This window comes from Excalfactoria chinensis, chromosome 4, assembly GCF_039878825.1.
Source record: "Excalfactoria chinensis isolate bCotChi1 chromosome 4, bCotChi1.hap2, whole genome shotgun sequence".
Taxonomy (NCBI): Eukaryota; Metazoa; Chordata; class Aves; order Galliformes; family Phasianidae; genus Excalfactoria; species Excalfactoria chinensis.
Window position 1 is genome coordinate 44,595,049 of NC_092828.1, and position 25,766 is coordinate 44,620,814.

Below are 25,766 nucleotides of genomic sequence, written 5' to 3' on the forward strand. Positions count from 1 at the left end.
CCCGCCGCCATCCTGATCCCGCCCCCGCCGGAGGCCACGTCGGCGCCACGTCCCGACGCATGCGTAGAGGCCGCTTCCGGCGCGGGGGTGGTGGCGGGGCTGGGAGCGGTGAAGCGGGGTAGGGGGTGTGCGGGGCCGGTGGGCTCGCAGCGGAACTGCCATGAACTTCCTGCGGGGCGTTATGGGGGGGCCCAGCGCCGGGCCGCAGCCGTCTGGCGCCGATACGGTGAGGGACGCAGGAAGCGGGCGGGGACGGGGATCGGGCCTGGCGGGGCCGCGCTGTGACCTACGCCCGATGCTTTCCAGATCCAGAAGCTGTGCGACCGGGTGGCCTCTTCCACTCTGCTAGATGACCGCCGAGACGCCGTACGCGCCTTGAAAGCGCTGTCAAAGGTGAGCAGCGGGAATCTCAAGGTGTTCCTGGAGTTCCTTGGGGGTGTTCTTGGGAGGAGCTCCTGAGAACGTACCTGGGGATTCCTGGGGCCCTTGACGGACTCCTGGAGGGGCTTCCTAAGGGAAACCTTCTGGGCAGCAGCGTGTTTACAGAGATGCTTGGTTGTGATGCTGATAGCGTTGTTTGGGCTTAGAGCTGCCTGTTGCCAACCCCGTGTTTTCTCCTTGCAGAAGTACCGGCTGGAGGTGGGCATCCAAGCTATGGAGCACCTGGTACACGTCCTGCAGACTGACCGGTAAGTAATACTGATGTGGGCAGGGCTCCCATTGCTGATATAGATAAATGCTGACCTTTTCCTGCATGATGGAAGGGAAGTGGGCTGTTGGGGGCTCTGTGGTGACTGTTTATGGTGTACAGTGTGATGAGAGTGTACAGAATGAAAGGGGTGGGAGTGTTAGGGATGGGAGGAGCAGTTCTGGGTCAAACAGAAGCAAACTGCATCTCCGTGTTTCAAAAGTGGTTATCTCACTCTATAAAAGGGGTAAATGTAGGGTAAAACTAAAGTTACAGTATTAATTAAAGGATTTGAAACAGCCCAAACCAACCTGTTCTTGGACAATTGGTAGGATTTAAGAGTAAGTAATTATGTCAGCAAATATGGTTTTATTTTTCCCCCAGATTTATGCTATTGAATGAATCACTACAATGATTCTGTTATAAGGAATGTTATCTGTAAAGGTTCAAATAAGAGATTTGTGCCCCCCTTCACATAGAATGGATAGCTACTAATATAGTTTTTCTAGTGTAAATACCAGAGGTGGATTAGAATATAGCTTTGCGAAATAGAATATGCTATAATGGAACTTAATTTCTTTTACTGTCCATCTCTCAGTTGTGTATACTGCTGTATGTGACAGCACCCACGTGGTGTAACTTCAGAGCTCTCTGTGCTACTGTGACTGGGGCCTCAACTGTTGCATACTTAAGGTGTTCAGCTGGCTGTATTGTGACACTGTCAGTCTGAACTTGAGCATAAAGCTTTTTTTTTTTTTTCCTCTTCATTTATTTGTTTTTAAAATGTCATAAAGGCATGTATGGGATACTTTCATGTGTGTGCGTGAAAAGGAGGAGTGCTACAACAAAGAGAAATTAGGAAAGCAGTGATTTGGTATCTGGAAGGAGTCCTGGAGAACCTACCTGACAGTGGCATCCTGCTCCTCTTAAGCAGAAACCCTCTAGTGCTCTCTGAGGGCTGCTGGCAGCCAGGCTCACCTGGCAGGTTCCGCCAGCTGGGAAGGAGCTATGGGCTGGTCTAAGAACGGTGCCTTGCTACTGCTGTTCCCTTGGCTGTCTACAGCTCATGCCTTCAGCTTTAGCTCTACAGCTTGTCGGATCAGAGCAGTACCAGCAGAGATCACGAGAGCAGCAGTTGCACGGAGGAGAAGCCCTTCAGAAAATGAGGCCAAGGAGCCGCCTTCATCCCCTGAGCTGCTCATCAGGCTGGATCTGAGCTGTGAGGCGGAGTCGTAACTCTACTGAGCTCCTTGCTGTGGAGGTGTTGGACAAAACCCTCCTGGGTACAGACATGGAGATTGGCTGGACTTTGTTGGGCTCCAGTTGCTCCTCCAGGATCAGTGCTTGCTAGATTTCTGCTAGGATGTGTCTTGTGACTCAGGCAGCAGTTTAAAAAGCAGTGAATATGTCTTAATTTGGGGGGTTTTCAGATGGGGGAAAAAAAAAATCTGGTTTGCACAGAACTGTGATTGAAGATGTAATAGGAAATTAATTTATAGAGGACCATCTGGCCTGTAGGTTGTGTTTTGTTTGAGAGAAGCTCACTGTGGCTCTGTGTCTTGACACATTCTGGTGTGTTCCAGGGGTGCAGAATGCAGCAGAGCTCTGGGGTGTGTGTGGGATAGAGCTGATCTGCAGAGTGCTGCAATGTGAGAGCAGTGACAGGTGCGCCTGTGCTTTCCTATTGGGTGTTTAAAAAGAATGAATGGAATGGTTCAAGATGCACAACTGCTGTATTGCCAGCAGCATTTGTCTTGCTGGCATTCATATGCCAACATATCAGCAACTTATCAGTAACATATCAACAGCAATGTATCAGTTGCTCCTTCCCTTGAAACATGGAGTGGGGACTGTGTCAGTTCTGTGTAGTTTCTTTTTCGTTTGCAGCTGTTGGCAGCTTCCATTGTTTCCCAGCCTTTATCCTGGAATAGATACTGCACCACTTTCCTTTTTTTAGTGGAGGTGTTGTTCTACTTGTTACACAGTTTCTTGTAGATTGCCTTAAGCTCTGTCTCCTGCCTGGGCTGAGATCTAAGTATTTAAACTCATTCTATAGAAAACAGACTTCTTGGGCTGGTTCTTCAGCTTTGTGCATTGGCCATGTGGGAGCCTGGTAACACTCGAGGCATGTTCCAGGCTCCTTCACAAATGAGAGTTCTTTTTGCAGTATGAGTTAGGAGCTGCGGTCAGCTGGAGATCCTTCTCCTGGGTGCCTGTTTGGGCATTGCTACATCCCACCAGGAACTGTTAGGAAAGAAGTTTGGCACTGTCTGTTGAGCAGAGCAGCTCCACTTAACTCCTAGTGTGTAAGAGGGCAGCAGAGCACAAAATTAACTTGGAATTTGACTCTTTGTGTTCTATTTGTACAAAATCTTATTTTTTAAAATTCACCATGATGATTGTAACAGGTTGAAACATAATACAGACCTGAAAGTATTCTCTATTTACATAGGGTATGAACCTCTGTTATTTATGTGCTTTAATTTCCTAACGTTCAGAGTTGTGAGATGCATTTTATTAAAGTGGCTGTAAGAAGGAATGTGTTTGTTGTTAGTCCTTTCCAGGCATGCTGTCATCGGTGACAAGACAGAAGCACTCTGCTTCCTCCTACTCCATGTGAGACAGGGTGGAAATTCATGGAAGGAAATGCCTTTGTTTTAGAAGAGGAAGTAAAAGCTTTTGGAGGTACTCTCCATTGGCAGCACAGCATGTGGACACCTGCACTGCCATGTGGTTCTTTGCTGTAATTTGTGAATTCATGGGGAACTGAGCTGACATTGTAGTCAAGTGCCACGTAGAAGCCCCTAGAACAAAGGGAGAGAGAGTGCTACAGTGGCTTACTCTGGATTGGTGCTTTGCAGAAAGGCTGTGTCTTCTGTGGATGCTTGAGACAGTGGAGGTCAATTTATTGACTGAAGATTTTCGCTGCAGTGCAGAAACTGTACAGTTTCAGTGTGAACAGAATGATCAAGTGAATACTGATATATGTGATGAACAGCAGATGGAAGCAAGGCAGTGAATAGCAAAGACATGATGCTACTATACCGGCTTTGTTCTTCCAACAAGAAAAATGAGGGTAACTTCTTCCATATCTGTATGATATTTGATTATTCTTTTGTAGCTGCTGTGTTCTCTCTCCTGTGTGCAAAAAGGAAAGCAAAGGCAAGGCTGAGACTGCTTTTTATTTCCCTGTGAGTCTCCAGGAAGTCATTTCCATGTTTTTTGCAAATGTGGAATTGTTTCAGTCACAGGAAAAAGAAATCATGGGCTTTATTATACTGTGTTGAACTGAAATGTCAGTAAAGGTGAAAGAGGAAACAAACAGCTAGACAATGGAAGTGTACCTGCTGGTTGAAGCTGCTTACAGAGACCAAACCTTCCTATATGTGCTGTGACTCGCACCTTGACCGAAGAGATGCTGCTGTTTCTTTTCTTATTTCCACTACAGCCCAGCTTAAAAACTGTTGGTGTGAGTTGCATGACACTAATAGCAAGCCAAAATTGCACACGTCACCTGAAGATGACAGCAGGGCAAGGTTTCATTCACAACTTAATGTCATGGGACAAACAGTGCTGAGAGCTGATGGTTTCTGGCTTTTGGTTTAGCATAAGTGACATGTAAAGGGAGGTGATTTGTCTCTTTGAGAACCCATTAAAGCCTTCACTGTAGTGATGCAAGCAGTATTGTTATGGATTGCTTCATTCCATCACCTTTCAGCTGGTGGGTCACCTTAGGTGTGCTGTAGATGTCATTCTTAATTAGTGGCTTAGCAAAGATAGCTGACCTCAATTAGGACTGGCTTTTAAGGCTGCTGGTTGGACAGGTTGTTTGTAGGGTTTGCTGCAAGCTGGCACTCTTAAAATGCAAATACCTCCTTGGTGGTGCAGAAGCCTTATGTTGTATGTTCTGCAGATTAGTAGAAACAATATTTGAAAGTTTCAGTGGGATCATGTTGTGACAGTACTCTCCTGATAGTTATGTGAGACATGGAAATAGCTGTTGGGTTTGTCCTGATGCACCCTCAGGTGCCTTCCTGTGTGTGACAGTGTTTCAGTTTGTTTGCTTCAATGCTGTTTGACTGTTTGAGCAACAAAGCAAATGGCAAAAATGGTTATGCCCTCTTCTGCCCCTCAGTTCTGTTGTGTTTGTTGTAGCTCTGGATTTACAGATTATTGGGATGCAGAAGAAGAAGGACTCTGCTAAAGGAGGACTTAGTAAGAAAAACACGTTGGTGTCAGAAAGTGAACTGATGCTGGAGATGTTGGATGGGCAGCCCAGCAGCTTCCTGAGCATGTTAAGAGCTTGCAGACCTGTAATGACTGGGGTGGGCTGAGTTGGTGACCCTGGACCAGCCTGTTTGGGAGATGCTTAGAACTGAATGATGTTTGAGATCCTTTCCAACGCAAGCTATTTGATCCATTCTGCACTATTCTTTGGTTTCATTCTCTGAATTCATAGTGGAGGTCTCTCCTGATGTACAGAGAAGTGAGTTGGAAGGGAGACTCAGGATGGAATATGTGCTTCTAATGACCGCTTCTGTGATAGTCCTGTGTCACTGGCTTTTCTGAATAGGACTGCCCCAGGGAGTGCAACTGGTGAAAAGGGTTTGACTCCACTTAAAGTCTGGACAGCTCATGGATGGTAAAAATGTAGTGTTATAAAATAGCTGTCATCATCAGCTCTTGCTTTCTCTTGCTTTCAATAATGCTGTGAGGGGGACTGCCTGAGCAGAAAAACAATGCTGTAGAGAAGAAACAGTAAGAGAAATTGGAAATGAATAAGTCATTAAAGAAAAGTGGTTCTTTTCTTCCCAGTTCAGATTCTGAAATAATTGGCTATGCCTTGGATACGCTCTACAATGTCATATCGAATGACCTAGAAGAGGAGGAACAAGGTAAGCTGTGACAGTAGCAGCTGTACTCACTCTGAGGTGTGTTTAATCAGGGACTGTAATGCTGTACAGTTACTAACACTCAACGCTTGTGTGTTACCGTGTAGCTGTTACAGCAATGCAAAACATCTTTGAGCAGGGCTTGCATTAAAAGTAACATTGGACTTCCTGCTAATTAATTTTAAAATCAACTTTACATAAACACCAGCCAGGTTGGAATGGGCCCACAGAGTTGGTCAAGGCTGCAGTGCTTGTGGTCCCTGTCCATCCAGCCTTCATTTTCAAAGGTCCTTCTTGATCAACCTACAAAGTTGTGAGGCCAGTAACCATGGAAAGTAACTCCTTGTTCTGCAGATCTGTCTGTGCTTTGCAGAAGATGATATTAGTGGAAAAATCATCATAAAATTAAATATGTAGACTGGAGCTGTGAATGCCCAAAGTGAGGAAGACCCAGATGGCTTGTAACATCTGCATTTGCCACAGCCTTCTTGGGTTACAATCATCTGTCTTCTGCGTTCACTCTGAGTCATTTTTTCAAAGGGTCCTTAACCAAGCGATAAATATTCTGATGGAAGTAGATGAGAATTGTCCAATGTGCACAGACTTCTGCCAGTGTACTGGCATCATGTTATGCCATGTGTCCTTTTATGGTACCTTCTACAATATGTAGGATTGCAGGATGAGTGCAAACTGAAGTATTTCATGTGACATATTATTGCAAACTCTCTCTCCAGTTGTCAGTTTTCTTTGCTTTCTTGCCCTTCTTTTCCTGCTCCTGCTAGTGCTTTGCTGCTGGGCTCCTTAGAAGAATGTTACAGCGTTCTCAGTAAGAGCTAAAAACTTGACAAATTTGGGTTTTGTATGTGGCAACATCAGTACTGGGAGGAGTGTGGGATGGTTCTTTCCAACCCCTGCTGAGAGCACTCCTGGATCATTCGTCTTTGATGTAGGGGGGGGCTATTCCAGACGTCAGTGTTGTGCTGCTGTTGGTTGTGCTGTTGGAATGCTGCTCAACTTGTGAACCTCTCTCTCTTTTCCCTTTATCTGCACTGACAGACGATTCTGAAGGTAAAGGAACCTTTACTTCTATAAACATAACACTTGGTTTGTAGCTTTAGTGCTGCTCACACCATAATGCTCTATGCTGTTAGAAAGGACACTGCAAGGACCTGCTTTGAGGTTTGGTGCTTTTTGCACTCTGCTCTGCAACACAAGCCTGCCTTGGAGCCAAAGTGTGTTCCCAGTTTGATTTCTTATGCAATTGGGGTATGTCAAATGTCAGTAGACTTCTTGATATTGGAATAATAACAAATTATTGTTGAGGATGTCACAAAAGTGCACAGACATGCAGTTTCTTTTTCCAGGAAGCCCTGAAGTTTAGTACAGATCCTTCCCAGTGTCCCTTTTAAGCGATGCATGGTGAAATAGCACTCACCTCTGTCACAAACTGACCTCTAACGCTTTGTAAGATGCACCTGCGTTTTGCTTGGTTCTGTGTCTGGGCTGGAGGTATTTTTGCATGCAGTCTGTCCTCCCTTTTGTTAATTTGTTCATATCCTATCTACCCAAGAATGTGCAGCAGTGTGTTGCTGCTTTTCTGTCCCTATTGTAAGCAACTTGCCTGTGTCTGCTTCCTGGTACGAATACAGCTAAACTACATCAGAAAAATGGTCAGCTCCAGCCTAATGACAGACCAAATAGGAATCTCTTACCAATACTGGAGTCCATAGGATTAGATGCTAGTGTCATGAATCACTGTTTCAACCCAAAGGAAATGGGGTTAACTGGATTAAAATTATTTTCTTGGCACCAGTAGAAAAACGCTGTCAGTCCTCTGGTTTCTGCTTTACTATCCCCTAAGGAGTTGCTGTGCTCCAAGGTCACTTGCAAACTTTGACCCTATATATAGCCACTCAGCTGCCAACAACTTATTGGCAGATATGAATTCTACAGCTGAAATGAGAGGGGGGAAAAAAAATACTCCTTTGCCTTCAGTTACCTCAGTCAGCCCTTTGGATTTAGTCAAACATGTGGTGGCTTTGCTGCATTTCTTCCTATGCTTGCTGCTTTCAGCTGTGCTGCACCATGGTTACATCCACAGGCACAGGGCAGCGCTATAGTGCAGGATGCATAGTGTGGTTTTAGGGTAAAACATTCAAGAGCTGAGTAGCAGTGCTGTTACTTATCCGGGATTGGGATTGTATGTGGGTGTTTCCCTGTGTTGCTCCCCAGCAGTTACTTCACATGTGTTTAGCCCAAGTTTTCTATGCCCCTGAGAATGCAACAAGCAAGAAGGCCTTCTGTTGTTAAACCCAACACAATGCTCAGTTCTTAGAAGTGTGGCCACTGGTGTCCCATGAGCTGAATGCCCATCCTTTTTTGGTGTGACTACTGCTGTCTTTGCTAGAAAGTTGGAGTCCCAGAAACAGTATTGGAGTGGAATGAAATACATTTTCCCTGTCTAAAATAAAAACAGAATCATAGAATTGCCTGGGTTGAAAAGGACCACAATGATCATCTAGTTGCAACCCCTTGAGCAGGCTGCCCAGAGCCACATCCAGCTTGGCCTTGAATGCCTCCAGAGATGGGGCATCCACAACCTCCTTGGGTAACCTGTTCCAGTGCATCACCATCCTCTGCATGAAAAACTTCCTCCTAATATCTAACCTAAGCCTCCCCGTCTCAGTTTAAAACCGTTCCCCCATGTCCTATTACTATCTACCCTCATAAACAGCCATTCCCCCTCCTGTTTGTATGCTCTCATCAAGCATTGGAAGGCCACAGTGAAGTCTCTCCAGAGATTTTTCTTCTCTAAGCTAAACAAGCCCAGTTCCTTCAACCTTTCCTAATAGGAGATGTACTCCATCATCTTAGTGGCTCTCCCCTGGACCCCACTCCAGGGGCTCCACATCCTTCCTGTACTGGGGGCTTCAGGCCTGGACACAGTACTCCAGATGGGGCCTCGCAAGAGCTGAGTAGAGGGGGACAATCATCCTCTTCCTGCTGGCCACCCCTTTTTTAATGCAGCCCAGATAATCTAAAATTCTCTTTGAATTTGAATGCAGTTCCCAAAGTGGAAACTGCTGAACCTGCCCACTAGTAGCACCATAACAACGTTTTTGGATGGATGACATTCATCACACTGGCTAGAACTCTCTTCACATGATATGTGCTTTGCCTTTCCCATTCAGTGCTGAAAGATCCCTACGAGGAGTCTCCTCCCAGATCACTGGAGCCTTGTGGAACCATTGGCACTTCATTTTCCCTGTCTGCTCTTAGAACTCTGCATGTCCAAGTTCTCAGGGCACACAAAAGCATGTTTGGTTTTACCTCTATCAAGGGACTTTGGGGCTGAGAACTGTGAATTTGGATAAACAGAGACAGGATTTCTTTTTTTCCCCTCTATCTTTCTACTGAAAGAAGTTACTTTCTGGTAGGCTGCTTTCTTCCTTGCTTAAAACAAAATAGCTCTCAAAACTTGTTAAGAACAAGACAGGCCCCATCTCTTTTTATGCACAGCTGTTGCTCTGTCTGCTCCAAAAGTTACTTAAATGTACCAACATTAATATTAGAGAAGTGACTCAAAGCCTTGTTTTGTAGTTCATGGCTCTGTTTTGTAGACACAGCAAAACCCACGGCTAGTTGAAGCTCCTATAATTGCATGTTGTAATGCATTGTTGGTGATTGCAGAGGAGAACTCGCCAAAACAAGGTGATGACTTGGGGAGTCAGTTCACAGAGATCTTCATTAAGCAGCCGGAGAACGTCACACTGCTGCTGACACTCGTGGAGGTGAGTGACAACACCACCTTTGGGATGCTGTGGTATACATGGCATTGCACAGAAAGGTGCATTCCGTCACCTCCATGAATGTGATTTTGCACCATTTGATGAAGCTTTTTGTGTCAAATGTACAGCACTATCTGACCTCACAGCAAATGTGGGGTTGGAGGTAAGTGAGATCTGTGACTCAAAATCATTCCAGATTTAAAGACTGATAACATAGAAAGCATTTTAATTATTTGATGAGAAATAGTAAAGACTGTTGGTCCACAACCAACTACTGCTGTAGCTTGTGCCAGGATATTATTTGAGTTGATCAGTAAATAATCAGGAGTTGATGGCTATGAGGGCTGGGATATGGTTCCAACTTACATCCCACTGAATTCATGCTCAAGGACTGCTTCCTTACTCCTAATTGTTTTTAAAAGAAGATCTAAACTAAGTTTATCATAGTATCACCAAGGTTGGGAAAGACCTACAGGATCATCCCATCCAACTGTCCACCTATCACCAAGAATTCTCACCAAACCACATTCCTTGAACACCTCCAGGGTCAGTGACTCCACCTCCTCCCTGGGCAGCCCATTCCAGTGCCTGACCACTCTTTCAGACAAGTAGTATTTCCCAGCATCCAACCTGAATCTCCCTGGTGCAACTTGAGGCCATTCCCTCTAGTCCTGTCACTAGTTCCATAAGAGAAGAGGCCAATCCCCAGCTAACCACAACCTCACTTCAGATAGTTACTGAAAGCAGTGAGGTTTCCCCTGAGCCTCCTCTTCTCCAGACTGAACAATCCCAGTTCCCTCAGCCTCTAATAAGGCCTGTGCTCCAGACCCCTCAGCAGCTTCATTGTCCTGCTCTGGACATGCTCCAGGGCCCCCACATGTTTCTTGCAGTGAGTGGCCCAAAACTGAACCAAGTACTCAAGGTGCGGCCTCATCAGTGCTGAATACAGTGGGACAATCACTTCCCTGCTTCTGCTGGCAACACTGTTTCTGATGAAAGTCAGGATGCCATCAACCTTCTTGGCCACCTGGGCACACTGCTGGCTCATGTTCAGCTGAGCATCAATCAGTACCCCCAGGTCTGTGTCCTCTATGCAATGTTCCAGCCATTTTGCCCCAAGCCTGTAGCATTGCCTGGGGTTGCTGTGGCCAAAGTGCAGGACCCAGCATTTGGTCCTGTTGAACTTCATCGCAATGGTTTCAGCCCAGCAATCCAGTCTGTCCTGATCACCCTGTAGGGCCTTTCTACCCTCAGGCAGATGAGTACTTCCAGCCAACATAGTGTCATCTGCAAACTTACTGAGAGTGCACTCAGCGCCCTCATCCAGGTCATCAATAAAGATATTGAACAGAACAGGCCCCAGTACCAACCCCAAGGGAGCAGTACTTGTGGCCAGTCACAAGCTGGATTTAATTCCATTCAGGATCACTGTCTGGGCTCAGCCCTCCAGCCAGTTTTTTTTTACACAGCAAAATGTATACCATATGTATACCAACAGCCTTTCCCTCACCCGCTAAGTGAGTTGTCTGTTCATGGAAAGAGATGAGGCTGGTCAAGCAGAACCTGCCCTTTGTAAATCCATGCTGTTTAGGCCTGATCCCCTTATTGTCCTGCATATGTTGCACAATTGTATTCAAGATGATCTGTTCCGTGACCTTTCCCAGTACCGAGGTCAGGTGACAGGCCTGCAGTTGCCCAGATCCTCCTTCTGACCCTTCTTGTAGATGGGAATCACATTAGTAAGTCTCCAGTTGTTTGGGACCTCTTTGGCTGACCAGGACTGTTGTTTTAAAAAAAACAAATAAATAAGAAAAGAAAAACTACATAAGTAAAGATTATAGGTGGAGGAAATAGGAGGTGCCTATTTCAATTTGTGTGATGTACAATGGCACATATAGCTGTCACATGGTAAAAATACATAGTATGATGGTAGAGATGTGGAAGTTGACGTTAGGGTTAAGTCATTGATTCTTTTTCTCTGCAGTTGTCATAGTTGAGCATCCTCTCTACTAGCGGTATGTGCTGGTAATAAGGCTGCTTGTCTCAATTAGTGATCCAGTGGCTGACCTTAAGGTGAAGTTGTAACACTAGCAGAGAAGCAAGACAGGCTCAATGGGGTGACCCATTGGAGTGTAGGGCTGGTCACTGGCTGTGGGGGTGTGAGTTGAACTGGGGAGCTCAGCATTGTGGTGGTGGCTAGAGCACTCCTTAGTTCTTGAGCTTTCTCATTTTGATTAGACCCAGCTTTGACATAACGTACTCTTCTCAATCTGCAAAGGAGTTTGATTTCCATGTCCGTTGGCCTGGAGTGAAGCTCCTCACCTCTCTCCTAAAGCAGCAAGGGCCTCAGGTACAGCAGATCATCCTCGTCAGTCCCATGGGTGAGTGCTGCAGTGTTCTACTGCTGAGCTTTAAGCTGAAAACTCATCAAATGTGGTGGAGGGTTGGAGGAATCTGGAGCGTGGGGTACTAAAGACCTTTAGCAAGAAAAATCCACAACTTTTGCACTCATTTCTAATGTGTTTCTTGCAGGTGTGTCCAGACTGATGGATTTACTAGCAGACTCCAGGGAGGTTATACGCAATGATGTAAGTACAGAGCAGCAGCCATTTAGCTTTCATCATCAACGGCTGTCAATCGGATGGCCATGGTGGGTGGGATGCAGTTCTGTCCTGTGATTCTGTCTTGCTGTGAGTTGTAAAAAGTGATGTGCTATAGTAAACTTGGTAAAACTTCATTGTAATCACTTCTCCCCTCTGCCCATGAAGGGAGTCTTATTGTTACAGCAGCTGACAAAAAGCAATGCAGCCATACAGAAGATCGTTGCCTTTGAAAATGCCTTCGAGAGACTTCTGGATATTGTAACAGAAGAAGGAAACAGTGATGGAGGTATAGAAATATTTGAAGCTTTTACACAGGCCTGTGTTTCTGCCTGAGTTCACAGCCAAATCTGTTCTGTAGGGGGAGAGAAAAAAAGGGTTAGGAGAATGAGCAGCAGAGATGCAGCACATGGGTACTGCTTTGTTGTTCTTAACAACGCATGAGTTTGCTATGAATTGTGGTTTGCTGCAGGATCTATTTCAGTACAAAGCTATGTCTCTGCTCAGTAATATTCTGCAGAAGTTAGTGTACCTCTTCTCTCCCAGCTGAAGTATTGCAGCTATGTTGGCATGGAAGGACTGAGCAAATCAAAGCTGTTGTTTCTGGGCAGCTAATAATTGTAGGAAACTTGGTATGTCAACTCCTTTGTGTTGAGAGCTTGCTGCTTTCCCCATCCTACATGTGTGCTCCCCCTGCCTGTGCCTTGCTGAGGGCAGATTCCCAGCTGTGCTCTGCAACAGCAGTGGGAGGGGGGGGAATGTGGCAGCTGCTCTGTGTCACCCACTGATACTGTTCTGATACTGCCATGTTCTCTAACACCTGTAAGGGCCAAACCTTTGTCCTTTCTATGAAATCCAGACTGGAAGGCATCCTAGCAGCAGACTGCCTCTATTAGTGTTGTCTTCCAGATGGAACTATCTGAGACTTGTCTCTAACAGTGTGGTCTCTTTGGTAAAACAGTATTTTGCTTCAGACTTGAAGAAGAGCTATAGCTATGGTTTCATGTGAAGTATGCCAGATCAACATTGATGTATGTCAAATAGTGCTCTTTGTTTATTTATTGATACATGAGATTCAGTTCTTGATCAAAATGGGATGCTCCTGAGAATGAAGAGTTCAGAAGTGTGGGCTCTGTTCCTTCTGGAACATACCAGCAAGTGGAGAAACAAGTCATTGCTCTGCTTCATCTTGGATTAATCTTTTCCTCTGTTGTCTCACCAGGAATAGTGGTGGAAGACTGTCTCCTCCTTCTACAAAACTTACTGAAGAATAACAATTCCAATCAGAACTTCTTTAAAGAAGGTTCCTACATTCAGCGCATGAAGCCGTGGTTTGAAGTTGGCGATGACAACTGCGGTTGGTCTGCACAGAAAGTAACGAATCTCCATCTCATGCTGCAGGTAAAACACTGCACTTTGCTTCTGTTACCAATATCAACAGATGTTTTCTCTGCATTTCTGTAACAGTGTACCCATAGCATATCAAATAACTTCATTACATGTAACTTATATAACAGTGATTGGAGTTGAGTGTATCACCAGGAGTGTTTTATACAGAATCCTCCTTTATGAGTTCATGTGCAATTACGATGAGCTAAGTAGTAGAGCAGCTACAGCCTCACTTCTTATTACTGAGTTGCAGCATCTGCACTGGGGTCACATACTTCAGAGTTTTGGAGAGCTACATCAAACCCAGAATCAAATGGGTGAATTTAGTTCTGTTTTGAAAGCTCTTGGGCTTTCCTCACATATGCACCTTTCTTTTTCCCCCCAGCTTGTCCGAGTGCTCGTGTCCCCCACCAACCCCCCAGGTGCTACCACCAGCTGCCAGAAGGCCATGTTTCACTGTGGGTTGCTACAGCAGCTCTGTACCATCCTGATGGCAACCGGAGTTCCTGCTGATATCCTGACAGAGGTAAAAGGGAGCAAATTTTTCCAATACCAGATGTCAGATTGAATAATTGTGTTGTGTGTAGATCATTGCTCTTACTGAACTACAAAATATGTAGCTGTTGACCTGTTTCATTTTTTCTCTGCCCTTTTTGCAGACCATTAACACTGTGTCAGAGGTCATCCGAGGGTGCCAGATGAACCAGGACTACTTTGCCTCTGTGAATGCACCTTCAAACCCACCAAGGTAGGGGAACAAATGTGTGTAACTGTTGGGTAATGATGTGTTCACAGGCATTGGTGGTGTCCTGCAAAGGACTTGTACATTCAAGACAAGACAATAGCCAGGTCATTTGGGGGCTAGAACTGGATAACCTTTAATGTCGCTTCCAGCTTGAGCCATTCTATAATTCTAAGACACTCGTTCCTCAGCCATTGTTTCCACACAAAGTTCTGTCCTGATGGTTTTCTTTTCCCTTACCAACAGGCCTGCCATCGTGGTGCTGCTGATGTCTATGGTGAATGAGAGGCAGCCCTTTGTGCTCCGCTGTGCTGTGCTCTATTGCTTCCAGTGCTTTTTGTACAAAAACCACAAAGGACAAGGGGAAATTGTCTCAACGCTTCTGCCATCTACCATTGACGGTATGCAAACGATCACCTCTGCAGTGAAAGTTGTAATCTAGAAAAACTTCTTACTGCATCAGCTGTTATGTTGTGCAGAATTATTTCCCTGCAACTGAGTGTCACACCAAGCACAATGATTTGGTTATGATTTCTCTAAAACTTGAACTATGTGGCCTTTAATTTTTCTGTGTATTAACCTTAGGCTTATGTTGTACATACTGAGCTGATTATCTGGCTTATGCTAATCTGCTGTGTGCCTCTGGCCTCTCTGGCAGCCACAGGGAGCTCTGTGTCAGCCGGACAACTGCTCTGTGGGGGCCTCTTCTCCACGGACTCGCTCTCCAACTGGTGTGCTGCTGTGGCCCTGGCCCACGCGCTGCAGGAGAATGCCGCTTTGAAGGAGCAGCTTCTGCGGGTGCAGCTGGCAACAAGCATTGGCAACCCACCTGTGTCGCTACTGCAACAGTGTACCAACATACTCTCACAGGTACAGCACTTTCCAGCCTGGCCTTGGGCTGAAACTCCACATGTTCAGGGAAAACATTCTTCCTGAGAAGGTGCATTGCAGGAAGGGTTAGTGTCAGCCTGATGGGAGGGAGGTCTCTCTCCTTTTGATTTTAGGATTTGCTTGAAGCCCCCTACACTCATGGGTGGGGAGAAGAGACATATTCTGCTTTTCCATCAGCAGAGCCTGGCTGGTGGTGCAGGGGATTCAGACATTGGGGAATGTTTCTGCAATGTGTTCTGCTCTTAGTTCCTGAGTAACATATGTGTAACTTGCAGGGCGATAAGATCGACAGACGGGTATGTATCTGTTGGCACAACTGTGGCACTTCCTTGCCCAAAGTGGCCTTTTCTTTTGCCTTGGGTTTGCTGGGAGGTTTCCCTAACTGCTCCTCCATGTGTTCCCACTCACAGCTCTGTGTTGCAGTTGGATTTGGTGTTTCCTGGCATAGTCATAACCACTTCTTTCTGTGTCTTCTGGGGGCGCTCCACAACACTCTGGGATAAGGATCTTGGGATACACGGTTGCTTTCTTTCCACGGGGCGTACTCATTCACCACCTATCCACCTCATAGATGGACTTGGAAGACAAATTAGAGCTATTACACAAATCACAGTCAAAAATGCTGTGTGCTCAGGCTAGCTGCAGCCAGCAGTTAGTGCCATCCAAGTAAGGAATGTGCTGCTGATCTCCTGGCTTCTAAAGCAAACTTGTGCTCAACCTGCACTGAATCTACCTCCTATATTGTACATAGATGTATGCCGTAGTGTTTTCTACGGGGCAGGATCTCTGGGGAAAGGAGTTTTCAGCAGTTTTGGGCCACTCTGAGGTATAAGGAACACCTAATAGGGAAAAATGAACAGTCTGCCTCTCCATTAGTTAGTGGAGCTTGCAGGCTGGGAGCATCAGGGCATGTTCTTCATAGGGGTTTCTGTACCACGCTGAGTTACACAGTTGGCTGTGCCATGGGGCTGTTAATGCATCTGATCAGTATGTATCAACACAGGAATGGGAGCTGAGATGATGAAAAGGAGCTCTGTGGAGAAGGACCTGCGGGTTCTGGTGGCCAACAGGATGACCATGAGCTAACAGCGTGCCCTTGTGGCCGAAAGTGCCAGTGGCATCCTGGTTGACCAACAGCTGAGCAGCAGTTGACCATGAGCCAGCAGTGTGCCCTTGTGGCCCAGAAGGCCAATGTGACCCTGGGATGCATTACAAAGAATGTGGCCAACAGGTTGAGGGAGGTGATCCTCCCCCTCTGCACTGTGAGGCCACAGCTGGAATACTGTGTCCAGTTATGGGTTCCCTAGCTCAAGAAAGAAAGAGAACTGCTTGAGAGAGTGCAGCAGGGGGCCACAAAGGTGGTTAGGGGCCTGGAGCATCTCTGTTATGAGGAAAGGCTGAGAGACCTGAGGCTGTTGAGCCTGGAGAAGATTGAGAGGGGATCTTTTTGCTGTTTATTATTATCTAGAATGCAGTAGTCAAGTGGATGAGGCCAGGCTCTTTTCAGTAGTATGCAGTGACAGAGCAAGGGGCAATGGGCAAAGCTGCAGTACAGACATTTCCATACAGATGTGAGGAAGAACTTATTTATTGTGAGAATGACAGAGCACTAAAACAGGCTGTCTGGAGAAGTAGTGTTGTCTCCTTCCCTGGAGATAATCAAAACCTGCCTGGATGCTTTCCTGCTCAACCTGCTGTAGGGAATGTGCTTTAGCAGTGGATTGGAGTAGATGATCTGCTTATTATGTACTCCAAGCAGGCGGGTGCTGTGCAGTGCCAATGGCTGCATTCTGTGTTGTTCTGATGTGACTCAGCTGCACCTCTGGAAGTCAAAGGGAAGATGATGAAGACTGCTCCAAATGCTCTCTTGCCCTTGTGCACAGTGTTATGGACAGTGCTTCTTACATTGAATCCTCAGCTGAGGTTTTGCACCTCATTCTTTCCTTACAGAGCTGTGTGTGTGTTCCTTCATGTTACCCTGGTATTAATATAAATGCAGAACTAATTGGTTATGGTTTTCTATTGATGCTAATTTGCATTGAGTCACATTTGACATCTGTGTTGCTTGTTGGTTTGCACTGAGGACAGCTAAAATGAATGAGTTCATACTTGTGTCATAGAGCTGTGCTCAGCAGAACTAACAAATGGGGATTGTCAAAGGTGTGCCTTGTGTTTTTTTACATAACTGAAAAGGTGAGTTGTGAATTGTTGCAGCTCTTTGGGCAATAAGAGCCTTTCATTGTGGGAAGAGAATGATAGGGATTTTGTTCCTTTCAGGGTAGCAAAGTGCAGACCCGGGTTGGACTGCTGATGCTGCTCTGCACGTGGCTAAGCAACTGCTCCATTGCTGTCACTCACTTCCTGCACAACCCAGCCAACGTGCCATTTGTATCCTTGATCTGTCTACAGGTTAGCATCACTTGCCTGAAAGACACATGGATTATTCCTGTTAAAATCAAATGTTTAAGTCAGTGAGTTTACAGGGATACTTGATATAAAAGCAAATGCACTGGGGCAGGAGCTAGAAGCAGACTTTGGAATGAAGTACTGTGTATGCACTGTGCTTACGGAATGTCTCCAGCATCCTTAACGAGAGCTGCAGCTGACAGGACAGATTGCTGAGAACCTGGGAGAGGAGGAGCAGCTGGTGCAGGGCCTCTGTGCATTGCTGCTCGGCATCTCCATCTACTACAACGACAACTCTCTGGAAAACTACAGGAAGTGAGTGTGGTGTGGGAATAAAAGCAGGCTGTCGATGAGGGGCAGATGGTGCTTTAAGGGTTGGGAATGTTTGGGTGACTGTTTGCCATCCATGTTCCTTCCAGAGTGAAAATTAGTGGGCCCAGCTTGGGGGAGATCATTGCTCTGCCTCATAGCTGTGTGCACTTCAGCTGTGAGCAATTGGCACACTGAGCAATGTCAGCTGTTGAATGCTGCTGTGGATAGTCACAGTTGTTACCGGAGAAACAGCTGTTCTGTTTTATTGTTTCTCTGAAGAGTAGCGCTATAGAATAGAATCACAGACTCCATAAAAAGGTTTGAAAAGACCTCTAAGATCACCAAGTCTAATTGCCAACCCATCCCTGCCATGCCCACCAACCCTGTCCCTCAGTACACATCTCTGTGGTTCTTGAACAACTTCAGGGACAGTGACTCCACCACCTTCCTGGGCAGCCTGTGCCAGTGCCTCACCGATGTGATGTGTCTCCTCTCTTCAGAGAGAAGCTGAAGCAGCTCATTGAGAAGAGGATTGGGCGGGAGAACTTTGTTGAGAAGCTTGGCTTCATCAGCAAGCACGAGCTGTATTCCAGAGCTGCACAGAAGCCACAGCCTGGCTTCTCCAGCCCTGAGCACATGATGTTTGATCACGAATTCACAAAGTTGGTGAAGGAACTGGAAGGTGAGAGACACTGCTGATTTCTGTATTCTTCATTATGGCTGAACTGCTATGTGTCCCATTAGCAGCGGTGTGATGGAGTTAAAATGCAGTATCTTCTCTTCTGTTTTTTAAGACTGTGTGTGACCACTGTGTTTTCTCCAAAGTACACACTGTGTTTATCATTTCCTGAGCTGAGTTACACTGGGGGAGGCTGGAACTGCTATGAGGACAAAACAGATGAACGAAGCAGGCTGTGGCTGATGGCAGCTGTTGTTGGCAGGTGTCATAAGTAAAGCTATCTACAAGTCCAGTGAAGAAGATAAAAAAGAGGAGGAGGTCAAGAAGACCCTGGAGCAGCATGACAACATAGTGACCCACTACAAGAAGGTTATCAGAGAACAGGTGAGGAGCAATGGCACTATGCTCTCACCTTTCAAAAGGTGATGGCTAAGATGTGGATAAAAGAGGGAGTAGCTTTGTTGTTGTTTGAGAAGCAGAGCTGAGTAACTTCTCTCTAATGAGGACTGCAGTAGCTCCCTGTAGCTCAGGAACCTGACATCGCTGCAACCTGCAGCAGTGCGGTTGGGGTTAACACCTTAAGACCTCGAGTGAGGTTTATTGAGCATGTTCTAACTGCAGATACCTCTGCTGCTTCTGAGGCTTTGTGAGCCAAACGTGTAGGCTACAGTGGGTGCAAAGAAAAACCCAAGGGCAAGATTTCTTATCTCCTTCTCTCCCTGTCCCTGTTGTGGGGATGCTGGAGCACTCTTCCAAAGGTCTGGAAGGAGTTGAGCTCTATAGCAAACTGCTTCTGTATACCCCCAACAATCCCCTTTGCCCCAAGAATCCTGTCTGGATTGGCATGGAGTCCTCCTTTTCATCATAGGCAGCATTAGCAGCCCCACTGAACAGTTCTTTGCATTCTGGGAAAGGGTTTGCTTTTCTTTTCCTTCCTACAGTGCTATATTTCAGTAATACTGCAAGTGCTCTTTTTTATTTTCCAGGATCAGGAGCTTGAGGAGTTAAAACAACAAGTTAGCACATTAAAATCTCAAAACGAGCAGCTTCAGGTGACAGTCACGCAGCAAGTGTCGCAGATCCAGCAGCATAAGGACCAATACAACCTCCTTAAAGTGCAGCTAGGTATGCTTCAGGAGGAATAATGACCAGTGGCCTCACTGTTACTGGAGATCTTGTGTAGGTTGTGGCAAGCTATGTAACAAATACATCCGTCAAGGGTTGACAATGACAAGCAAGAGCTCTATATAGGGCTTCTGGCAGCACTAAACAATCCCTTGTTGCTGGGTTCTGCACTTAGGATGGCTTGTGTAGCTCTGTGAGGGGGAAGGAAGAGGGAAATGAGTCCATTCATTTCTGGGACAAACACTTTAAATGATGTCACTGACTTTTGTTATAAACTTTCTGCTAGGAAAGGACACACAGCACCACAATTCCCACGGCGACACAGTGCAGGTGAATGGCATTCAGCTGGAAGAAGTGAGCAAACTGCGAGAGGAGCTGGAGGACTGGAGGAACAGGCATGAGCAGCTACAGGGGCAGCTCAAGGAGAAGGATGCTGTGATTGAGAACCTGGTGAGAACCAAAAAGCTGTCAAGAGCCAATAATCCCAGCAGAACTGGTGGACAGGGCTGTGCTATGATTTTTCCATCTCTTTTTTTTTTTAAGCTTTATACAGTGAAGGCCATCCCTGTAATGGCATCATGCAGCCATAGCTGATGATAACAAGTATGGTGAGGGATGGCTCGAACAGAGACTTCTTTTTGCTTCACACTGTTCCTGGGAGTAACCTGTGTAGCTGTGAGCTGTGATGCTGTAGGATCTCACTTTGTGTTCAGATAACAGAACTGTGTTTACTCTGTATAGCTTTATGTTTAATATTCCTTTTGCTATTACAGAAGTCCCTGCAGTTGGAAATGGGGACGGAACAATCATCACAGCTGAGCAGCTCTGGAGGCATGGAACACAGTGCTGAATTGCAAAAGGTGAGTGGTGTGCTTTCAGCAGAGCAAGTAGCTCAGGATTGGACAGAAGCTGTGTCTGGCTACAGAGCTAAGGATGGAGTGCTGAGCACCGTGGTGTCACTGGTGGCACTCTTTTTGGTGGTGATGCCAATCTCAGAGCATTGAGATGGTGTACTTAAAAATCATCTACTTTGCCAAGGAGCTTCATGCCATCAACAGAAATTCAGCTTGCACACAGGACTCAGGAGAATCTTTTGTTTTCCAGTGTAAAATATTGTCGGGTATTTAAAGGAAAGTTTCCAAGTGTGAGATTCACAATAGAGAGTAAGTGCCTGCATGCCAGCGGGCTCCATGATTTCAGGTAGCTGCTCCTCAGCAAATACCTGGCAGTGTTTCAAATGCGGACTGGACATTCTGATTGGGAAACTGAGGCTGGGAAGCAATTGCCCTGGTAGATTTAAATTAACAGGAGCCTGGTGTGAAGAACTACTGTCTGAAATGAAACATGTATTTCTTTTTTGTTTCCCAAAGGAATTGGAGATGCTCCGGACTCAAATCCAATTGCAGGCTGCAGAGATCTCGAAGCTTCAGACTGAGAACCAGAAGCTACAAGCCATGGTACCAGTGACATACCACCTTATCTTTCCCTTGGGCACAAAAGATTCCTGGTAGCTCTTCTCCTACACCATCCTTGTGACAACACACATCAGCAAGGAATTTCAGCAGTGTTAAATGAAGCAATGGATGATCTAGAGAAATCCTTTCTGAGGTGGGAGGAGACCTGACTGCAGTCAGTGCTCTGTGAGGATGTTGCTCCTAGTGGTTTTAACATAGGAATCCATTATTCAGTGCTTTGAGTTTATACCATGACCAAAACACCAAAATTCTCCCATTACATTTTTGTACAGATATTCTCTCAAATATCTGAGGATATGAGTTTGGAAATGGACACATGACAGTTTGGCCAACAGCAGCTGCATCTGTCTGTCTGTGCAGACCTGCAACTGCTTCAGAACTTATTTAGTTGTTTGTTTATTGAAAAGATTTCCCACTAAAGCCTTAGAGAATAGCTTAGAACAAAGTGATTGTGTCCTTAGCCCATGGCATCAGAAGATGGGTGTTGAAGCTGAACACTTACTAGCACACTGCATGAACACACTGCTGCCATGGTTCCCAGCATATCCAATAGCTAAAGCTGTAGGTCCGTGGGCATGTGCAAAACTGGAAGGATGGTACTGTGGTGGTTGTGCTCAAGCACAATGTGAGTGTACTTCTGATTCCATCTTCCTTTCTGCAGAACACAGCTGTAGATCCTTCGTTGGGTGCCAGCAGTGCGGTGGCATCAAGGAGCTCAGAGAAGGAGGGCCGGCTGCTACAGGAGCTGGGGGAGCTACAGGTCAGTCGTGAGCACAGAGCCATCCTTGGGCCTCAGCTCTCCACCATGGCCATGCAGAAGGAGGGTCTGGGGCTGGGGGATTGTACCACCACTGTTGTGCTTAGGGCAATGCATGGGAGGTGTACGCCTCTCCTCTGTGGGGAATTTCAACCTGGTGGTTGTTCTATTTCCAGAGTCAAGTCAAAGCCCTTTCAGAGGAAAAAGCATCACTACAGCAGCAGTTGGACTCTTCTAGCAGCACGGTAGCCATCCTTCAGGATGAGAAGAGCAAACTGCAGCAGGAGGTGGCTGAGGCCAAGAAGGAGCAGGATGACCTGCTGGTGCTGCTTGCTGACCAGGATCAGAAGCTGTCTGCCCTCAGGAGCAAGCTGAAGGACCTGGGGATGCCGGTGAGCAAACAAAGGAGTTGAGTAAGGTCTCAGGCAGCCTGGGCATGGTAATACTTTAACCAGTCCTTTTTGGTGCCTTTTTGCTTTTGGGGAGGTAGCAGTTGATCTGCTTTGGCAGTCTGAGGAATGTCTGTGGCAAGTGCAGCGCTATCACTGTAGCTGAGGAATTTTTCCAGATATAGGACAGATAGAGGAAAGCCACCCCAGCAAACACTGAACAGTTCCATTGGTGACACTGCAAAGTACTGCACAGAACTGCATGGAAAGCTGGAGTGCTCATGGCACTCATTGTTAAATGTGAAGGGTAGAAGGGAGGATGTCATTGCTCACTACAGATCACCTTAATTTCAGGTGGAGGATGAAGATGACATTGAATCTGGAGATCAAGCAGATGAAGATGAGGATGGGGATGAAGAGGAGCAGGACTGACGTTCCATTGTGTGTCACCATGGACATAGGATGGCCTTGTTAGTGGGGGGAAATCTGTTATTGGTGTACAGAGCAAAATATCTACATGCAGGGAGCAGAGGGAAAGTGGCAACTGCTGGGCTGAGCGATGTTACTGAGGTGTTGGGAACCTCTGCGGAATGAAGCAAATAGACACCGCTGTTCAGTTCTACATGAGCACCCCATGTTGTTCATGTTTAGGAGTTGCTGTGGGCAGTGCTTGAGGCATGGGATGGCGATGGTGCTGCACAGCGAGTTGTCTTGGGCATAGCTCTGTGCATTTGTCTGCGTTCTGAGCTTCTGGAACTGTTAATTAAATACAGAAGTGTTTGGTTTAACTGCTGTCCCCTGGAGTCATTGCCTCTGCCATCAGCATGGAGCTCCAGAGTAGTTCGTGGCTTCCTTCGGAGAGGTGGAAGGATTAGGGCAGCTGCAATATGCACTGCCCGCAGCTGTCCCCAGGACTGGGTCTGCAGATCCAGGGCTGTGGCTCCAAATGGTTGTTCATAGTGTGGTGCCTCGGCACGTGGCGTGGTTGCGTTTGGTACCTATATGGGAGAGGTTCCATGGAAATCCACACCAGAAAGGTAGTAGCACTGGTAAGGAGAATGTCTCTGGGAAAACAAGAGCAGTATACTTGTCTAACAATCGGATGTGCTGCCACATCAGCATAAACATCAGTAGACATTCTGTTGGCTGCTTCAGGAAGGAGATGAGAAGTGCTCTGATTGCTATAACTAATGGACTCTTCAAGAGCTAATAAAAGATGAAATTAAAAATAATAATAATACTGAATAGATCTAACGTATCAGTTTCATTTTTGGTAACAACAGTCAGTGTGGCCACTTGGAGCTCATTGAATGCTCTTGTCCTATTTTAATAAAATATATTGTAATACGTGTATGAAATAGTCTAAGATGCAGTCAGGCGTTAAGATGAAAATAATAAAAGACACTGAACTAAGGTATCGCTCAGCAGATGGAGCACCCAGTGGCAATGGCTCAGCTTTGGCTTTTTCCAGTCATATGTGCTGCTGAACATGTCTGGGAAACTCACAGCAGCTCCTTAAGCATAGGATGGTTTGATGTAGAACAGAGACAGGCAGATGTGTAACTTACTATGAATACATCCTGTTTGTGTGACGTGAGATGTTCAGAAGGAGTGTTCTGAAGGTGGATGCTTCCTTTGTGCTTGCTGGAGGAAACACCAACTGCAGAAGGACCACAGAGGAGGTGCTGCAGTGCTGCAGCTCATTGTGGGACAACGTTCTGGGAGCAGTGATGCTGAAGGCACTATGGCCCAGCAGTGTGCTTGGGGATGGGCCAATATCTCCGCTGTCTGCTGAGAGTTCTGAATGGGGCTGGTGCTCCCAAAGTCCTGCAGCAGTCATGACTCCAGACAGCACAGAGCTCATGGGGTGGTTGCTCTCTGCTCCTGCTGGTATGTAGCACGAAGCCGAATGCTTACCCAGCGTGGCCGCCAGAGGTCCCGGTGTTCCCACACACAGCAGCACAGTGCCCACAGCTGGAGGAGCCCCGCGTTGGTGCTGAGAACTCCTGAGATGGAGCTCCAAAGATTCCACGGATGTCAGCACTCCAGAGCTTGCTTGGTGTCGACTTTTGGATTTAAACAAAGCCTGGCTGCAAAAGCATCTCAAAATCCCAAACTTAAACCCTGCTGCCCAAGGCAGGATAAGGACATGTTCCTGCACACACAGCTGACCTTGGGCATCTCTGGGCTCCAGTGCATATGGAGAAGATCAGAAATGTCTGCATTTCTGATGTGTTTGCATCACATACTGCAGTGAAGCATCCCTGAGCACAGCACTGGGTGCAGCTCCACTCACATCATACAGGCCTCTGGTGTGGATAATCTATGCTTCTGGCTATGACAGGGAGAGCTTTAAATCATGTGGGATGGAGATCACTCTTGTTGCTCCAATAGAGGCACTACTAGTGGCTCCAGGAACACAGTGCCATGCAGAACCATGTCAAAAGCCTTATACAGGTCCAGGTAGAACTGTATCTTTGTGGCAAAGGGCTGTAGTGTGTCCTGGAGATGCACTTATGACTTACAGAATGTGACTGAAACACTGCACCTCAGATGATTTTGTGTGTGTGTGGATACACATATCCATGACTGCACCTTTAATCTGGCTCTAATTAACATTTATTGCTATGGCTTCAGGTCAAAGGAAACACCTCCACAGTACCTTCATGCTAAGGAAATGTGCTCACAGTTCACAAGGGATCGCCAGGAACAAACCCAATATTGCAGCAGGAGGCTGGAGCAGCAGTCACCAGGCAAAGCCTGGAGGAGAGTTACCCAGGTCCCAGGAGTGGTGCCATGAGTCTGCTCTGTGTCCTACAGCGCTGCTTTGTGCCACCTCTCCCACATGGGTGCCACGTGTTTCAGAGCTGACCCAGGTCTGAAGAGCATAATTAACTGAAACAAAGGGCTGTCATCAGATGGTGTTCAGGTATACCCAAGGCTTTTCCCATGGCCCAGTATTGGGTTGAGGGCACATTTAGTGTAACTGTGCACCTAGTGTCATTACAGAAACATTCATCTTTGGGAAACATAATTGACGCTTTGGAGCTGATGCGCGTGAAGGTGAAATTAGGGAGAGGAATAACACACTGGAAATGTTTGGGCAACTTCCTTCTGGCACAGAACCACATTTTGTGACCTAAAAGCAGTGTTCCCAATAGCCCTGCATGGGGCTGTGGGCCAGTTACATTATTGATAGATAGTTTGATCCTATTATCTTGTTTCACCCCCACTGTGTGGGAACATGTCCTGATGCTGACACGGAATGAGTACAGCACCTTATTTCCAGGTGTGGGAGTTCTCAGGTGCTCCTTCCATCCAGAAGGGTTCTGCATTGTTGAGATGGACCTGGATGGTCCATACTTACTGACTGATGTCTGCAGTCACTGGAGTTGTCTGCAAAGCAAAGGGTCAGCAGTAACCTACAGCATCTGTCAAGGCTGAGCGGGAGTAGCATGCCAAATGAGCCCTTTCCCTTTCTTTTTTCTGTTAGCACAAAGGAGAGGAGTTGCAATGATGTAAGATGGGACCGAGATAACTTCTTACTCTGTTGGAACTGTACTGTGCAGTGGCCTTTTAGGAGCAGTCCCTGAGCTTGCATGTCCTGACAGCAGCACAGAACATCAACCGTCC

The 25,766-nt window shown here is 46.4% G+C and overlaps 1 protein-coding gene across 4 annotated transcripts; it reads left to right on the forward strand.

Moving 5' to 3' along the window:
* The first annotated feature begins 41 nt into the window (after window positions 1–41).
* USO1 (USO1 vesicle transport factor) lies at window positions 42–23,543 on the forward strand. Of its 4 annotated transcripts, XM_072336524.1 has the most exons (26): window positions 71–226; window positions 307–393; window positions 625–689; window positions 5,504–5,583; window positions 6,637–6,648; window positions 9,271–9,371; window positions 11,647–11,749; window positions 11,901–11,956; window positions 12,137–12,257; window positions 13,191–13,369; window positions 13,743–13,883; window positions 14,017–14,105; window positions 14,346–14,500; window positions 14,758–14,969; window positions 15,266–15,286; window positions 17,268–17,378; window positions 17,593–17,711; window positions 18,209–18,390; window positions 18,650–18,771; window positions 19,374–19,512; window positions 19,799–19,962; window positions 20,286–20,372; window positions 20,883–20,969; window positions 21,649–21,747; window positions 21,921–22,136; window positions 22,488–23,488. In XM_072336524.1, exons 1-26 carry the CDS (start codon window positions 161–163, stop codon window positions 22,563–22,565), a joined length of 2,892 nt encoding a protein of 963 aa, XP_072192625.1. In that variant the 5' UTR covers window positions 71–160; the 3' UTR covers window positions 22,566–23,488. The 4 variants fall into 4 exon arrangements, with proteins under 4 accessions (XP_072192628.1, XP_072192627.1, XP_072192625.1 ...); XM_072336526.1 differs by lacking the exon at window positions 6,637–6,648 and having other exon boundaries at window positions 45–226; window positions 5,504–5,596; XM_072336527.1 differs by lacking the exons at window positions 6,637–6,648; window positions 15,266–15,286 and having other exon boundaries at window positions 42–226; window positions 5,504–5,596; window positions 22,488–23,543.
* Window positions 23,544–25,766: the final 2,223 nt, after the last annotated feature.

Bases quoted from the DNA above. Each gene is read 5' to 3' on its own strand.
- USO1 (XM_072336524.1), top strand. From the start codon at position 161: ATGAACTTCCTGCGGGGCGTTATGGGGGGGCCCAGCGCCGGGCCGCAG. The intron at 9,372-11,646 runs GTGAGTGACAAC...CAATCTGCAAAG, and splicing joins TGCTGCTGACACTCGTGGAG to GAGTTTGATTTCCATGTCCG. The intron at 12,258-13,190 runs GTATAGAAATAT...TTGTCTCACCAG, and splicing joins AGAAGGAAACAGTGATGGAG to GAATAGTGGTGGAAGACTGT.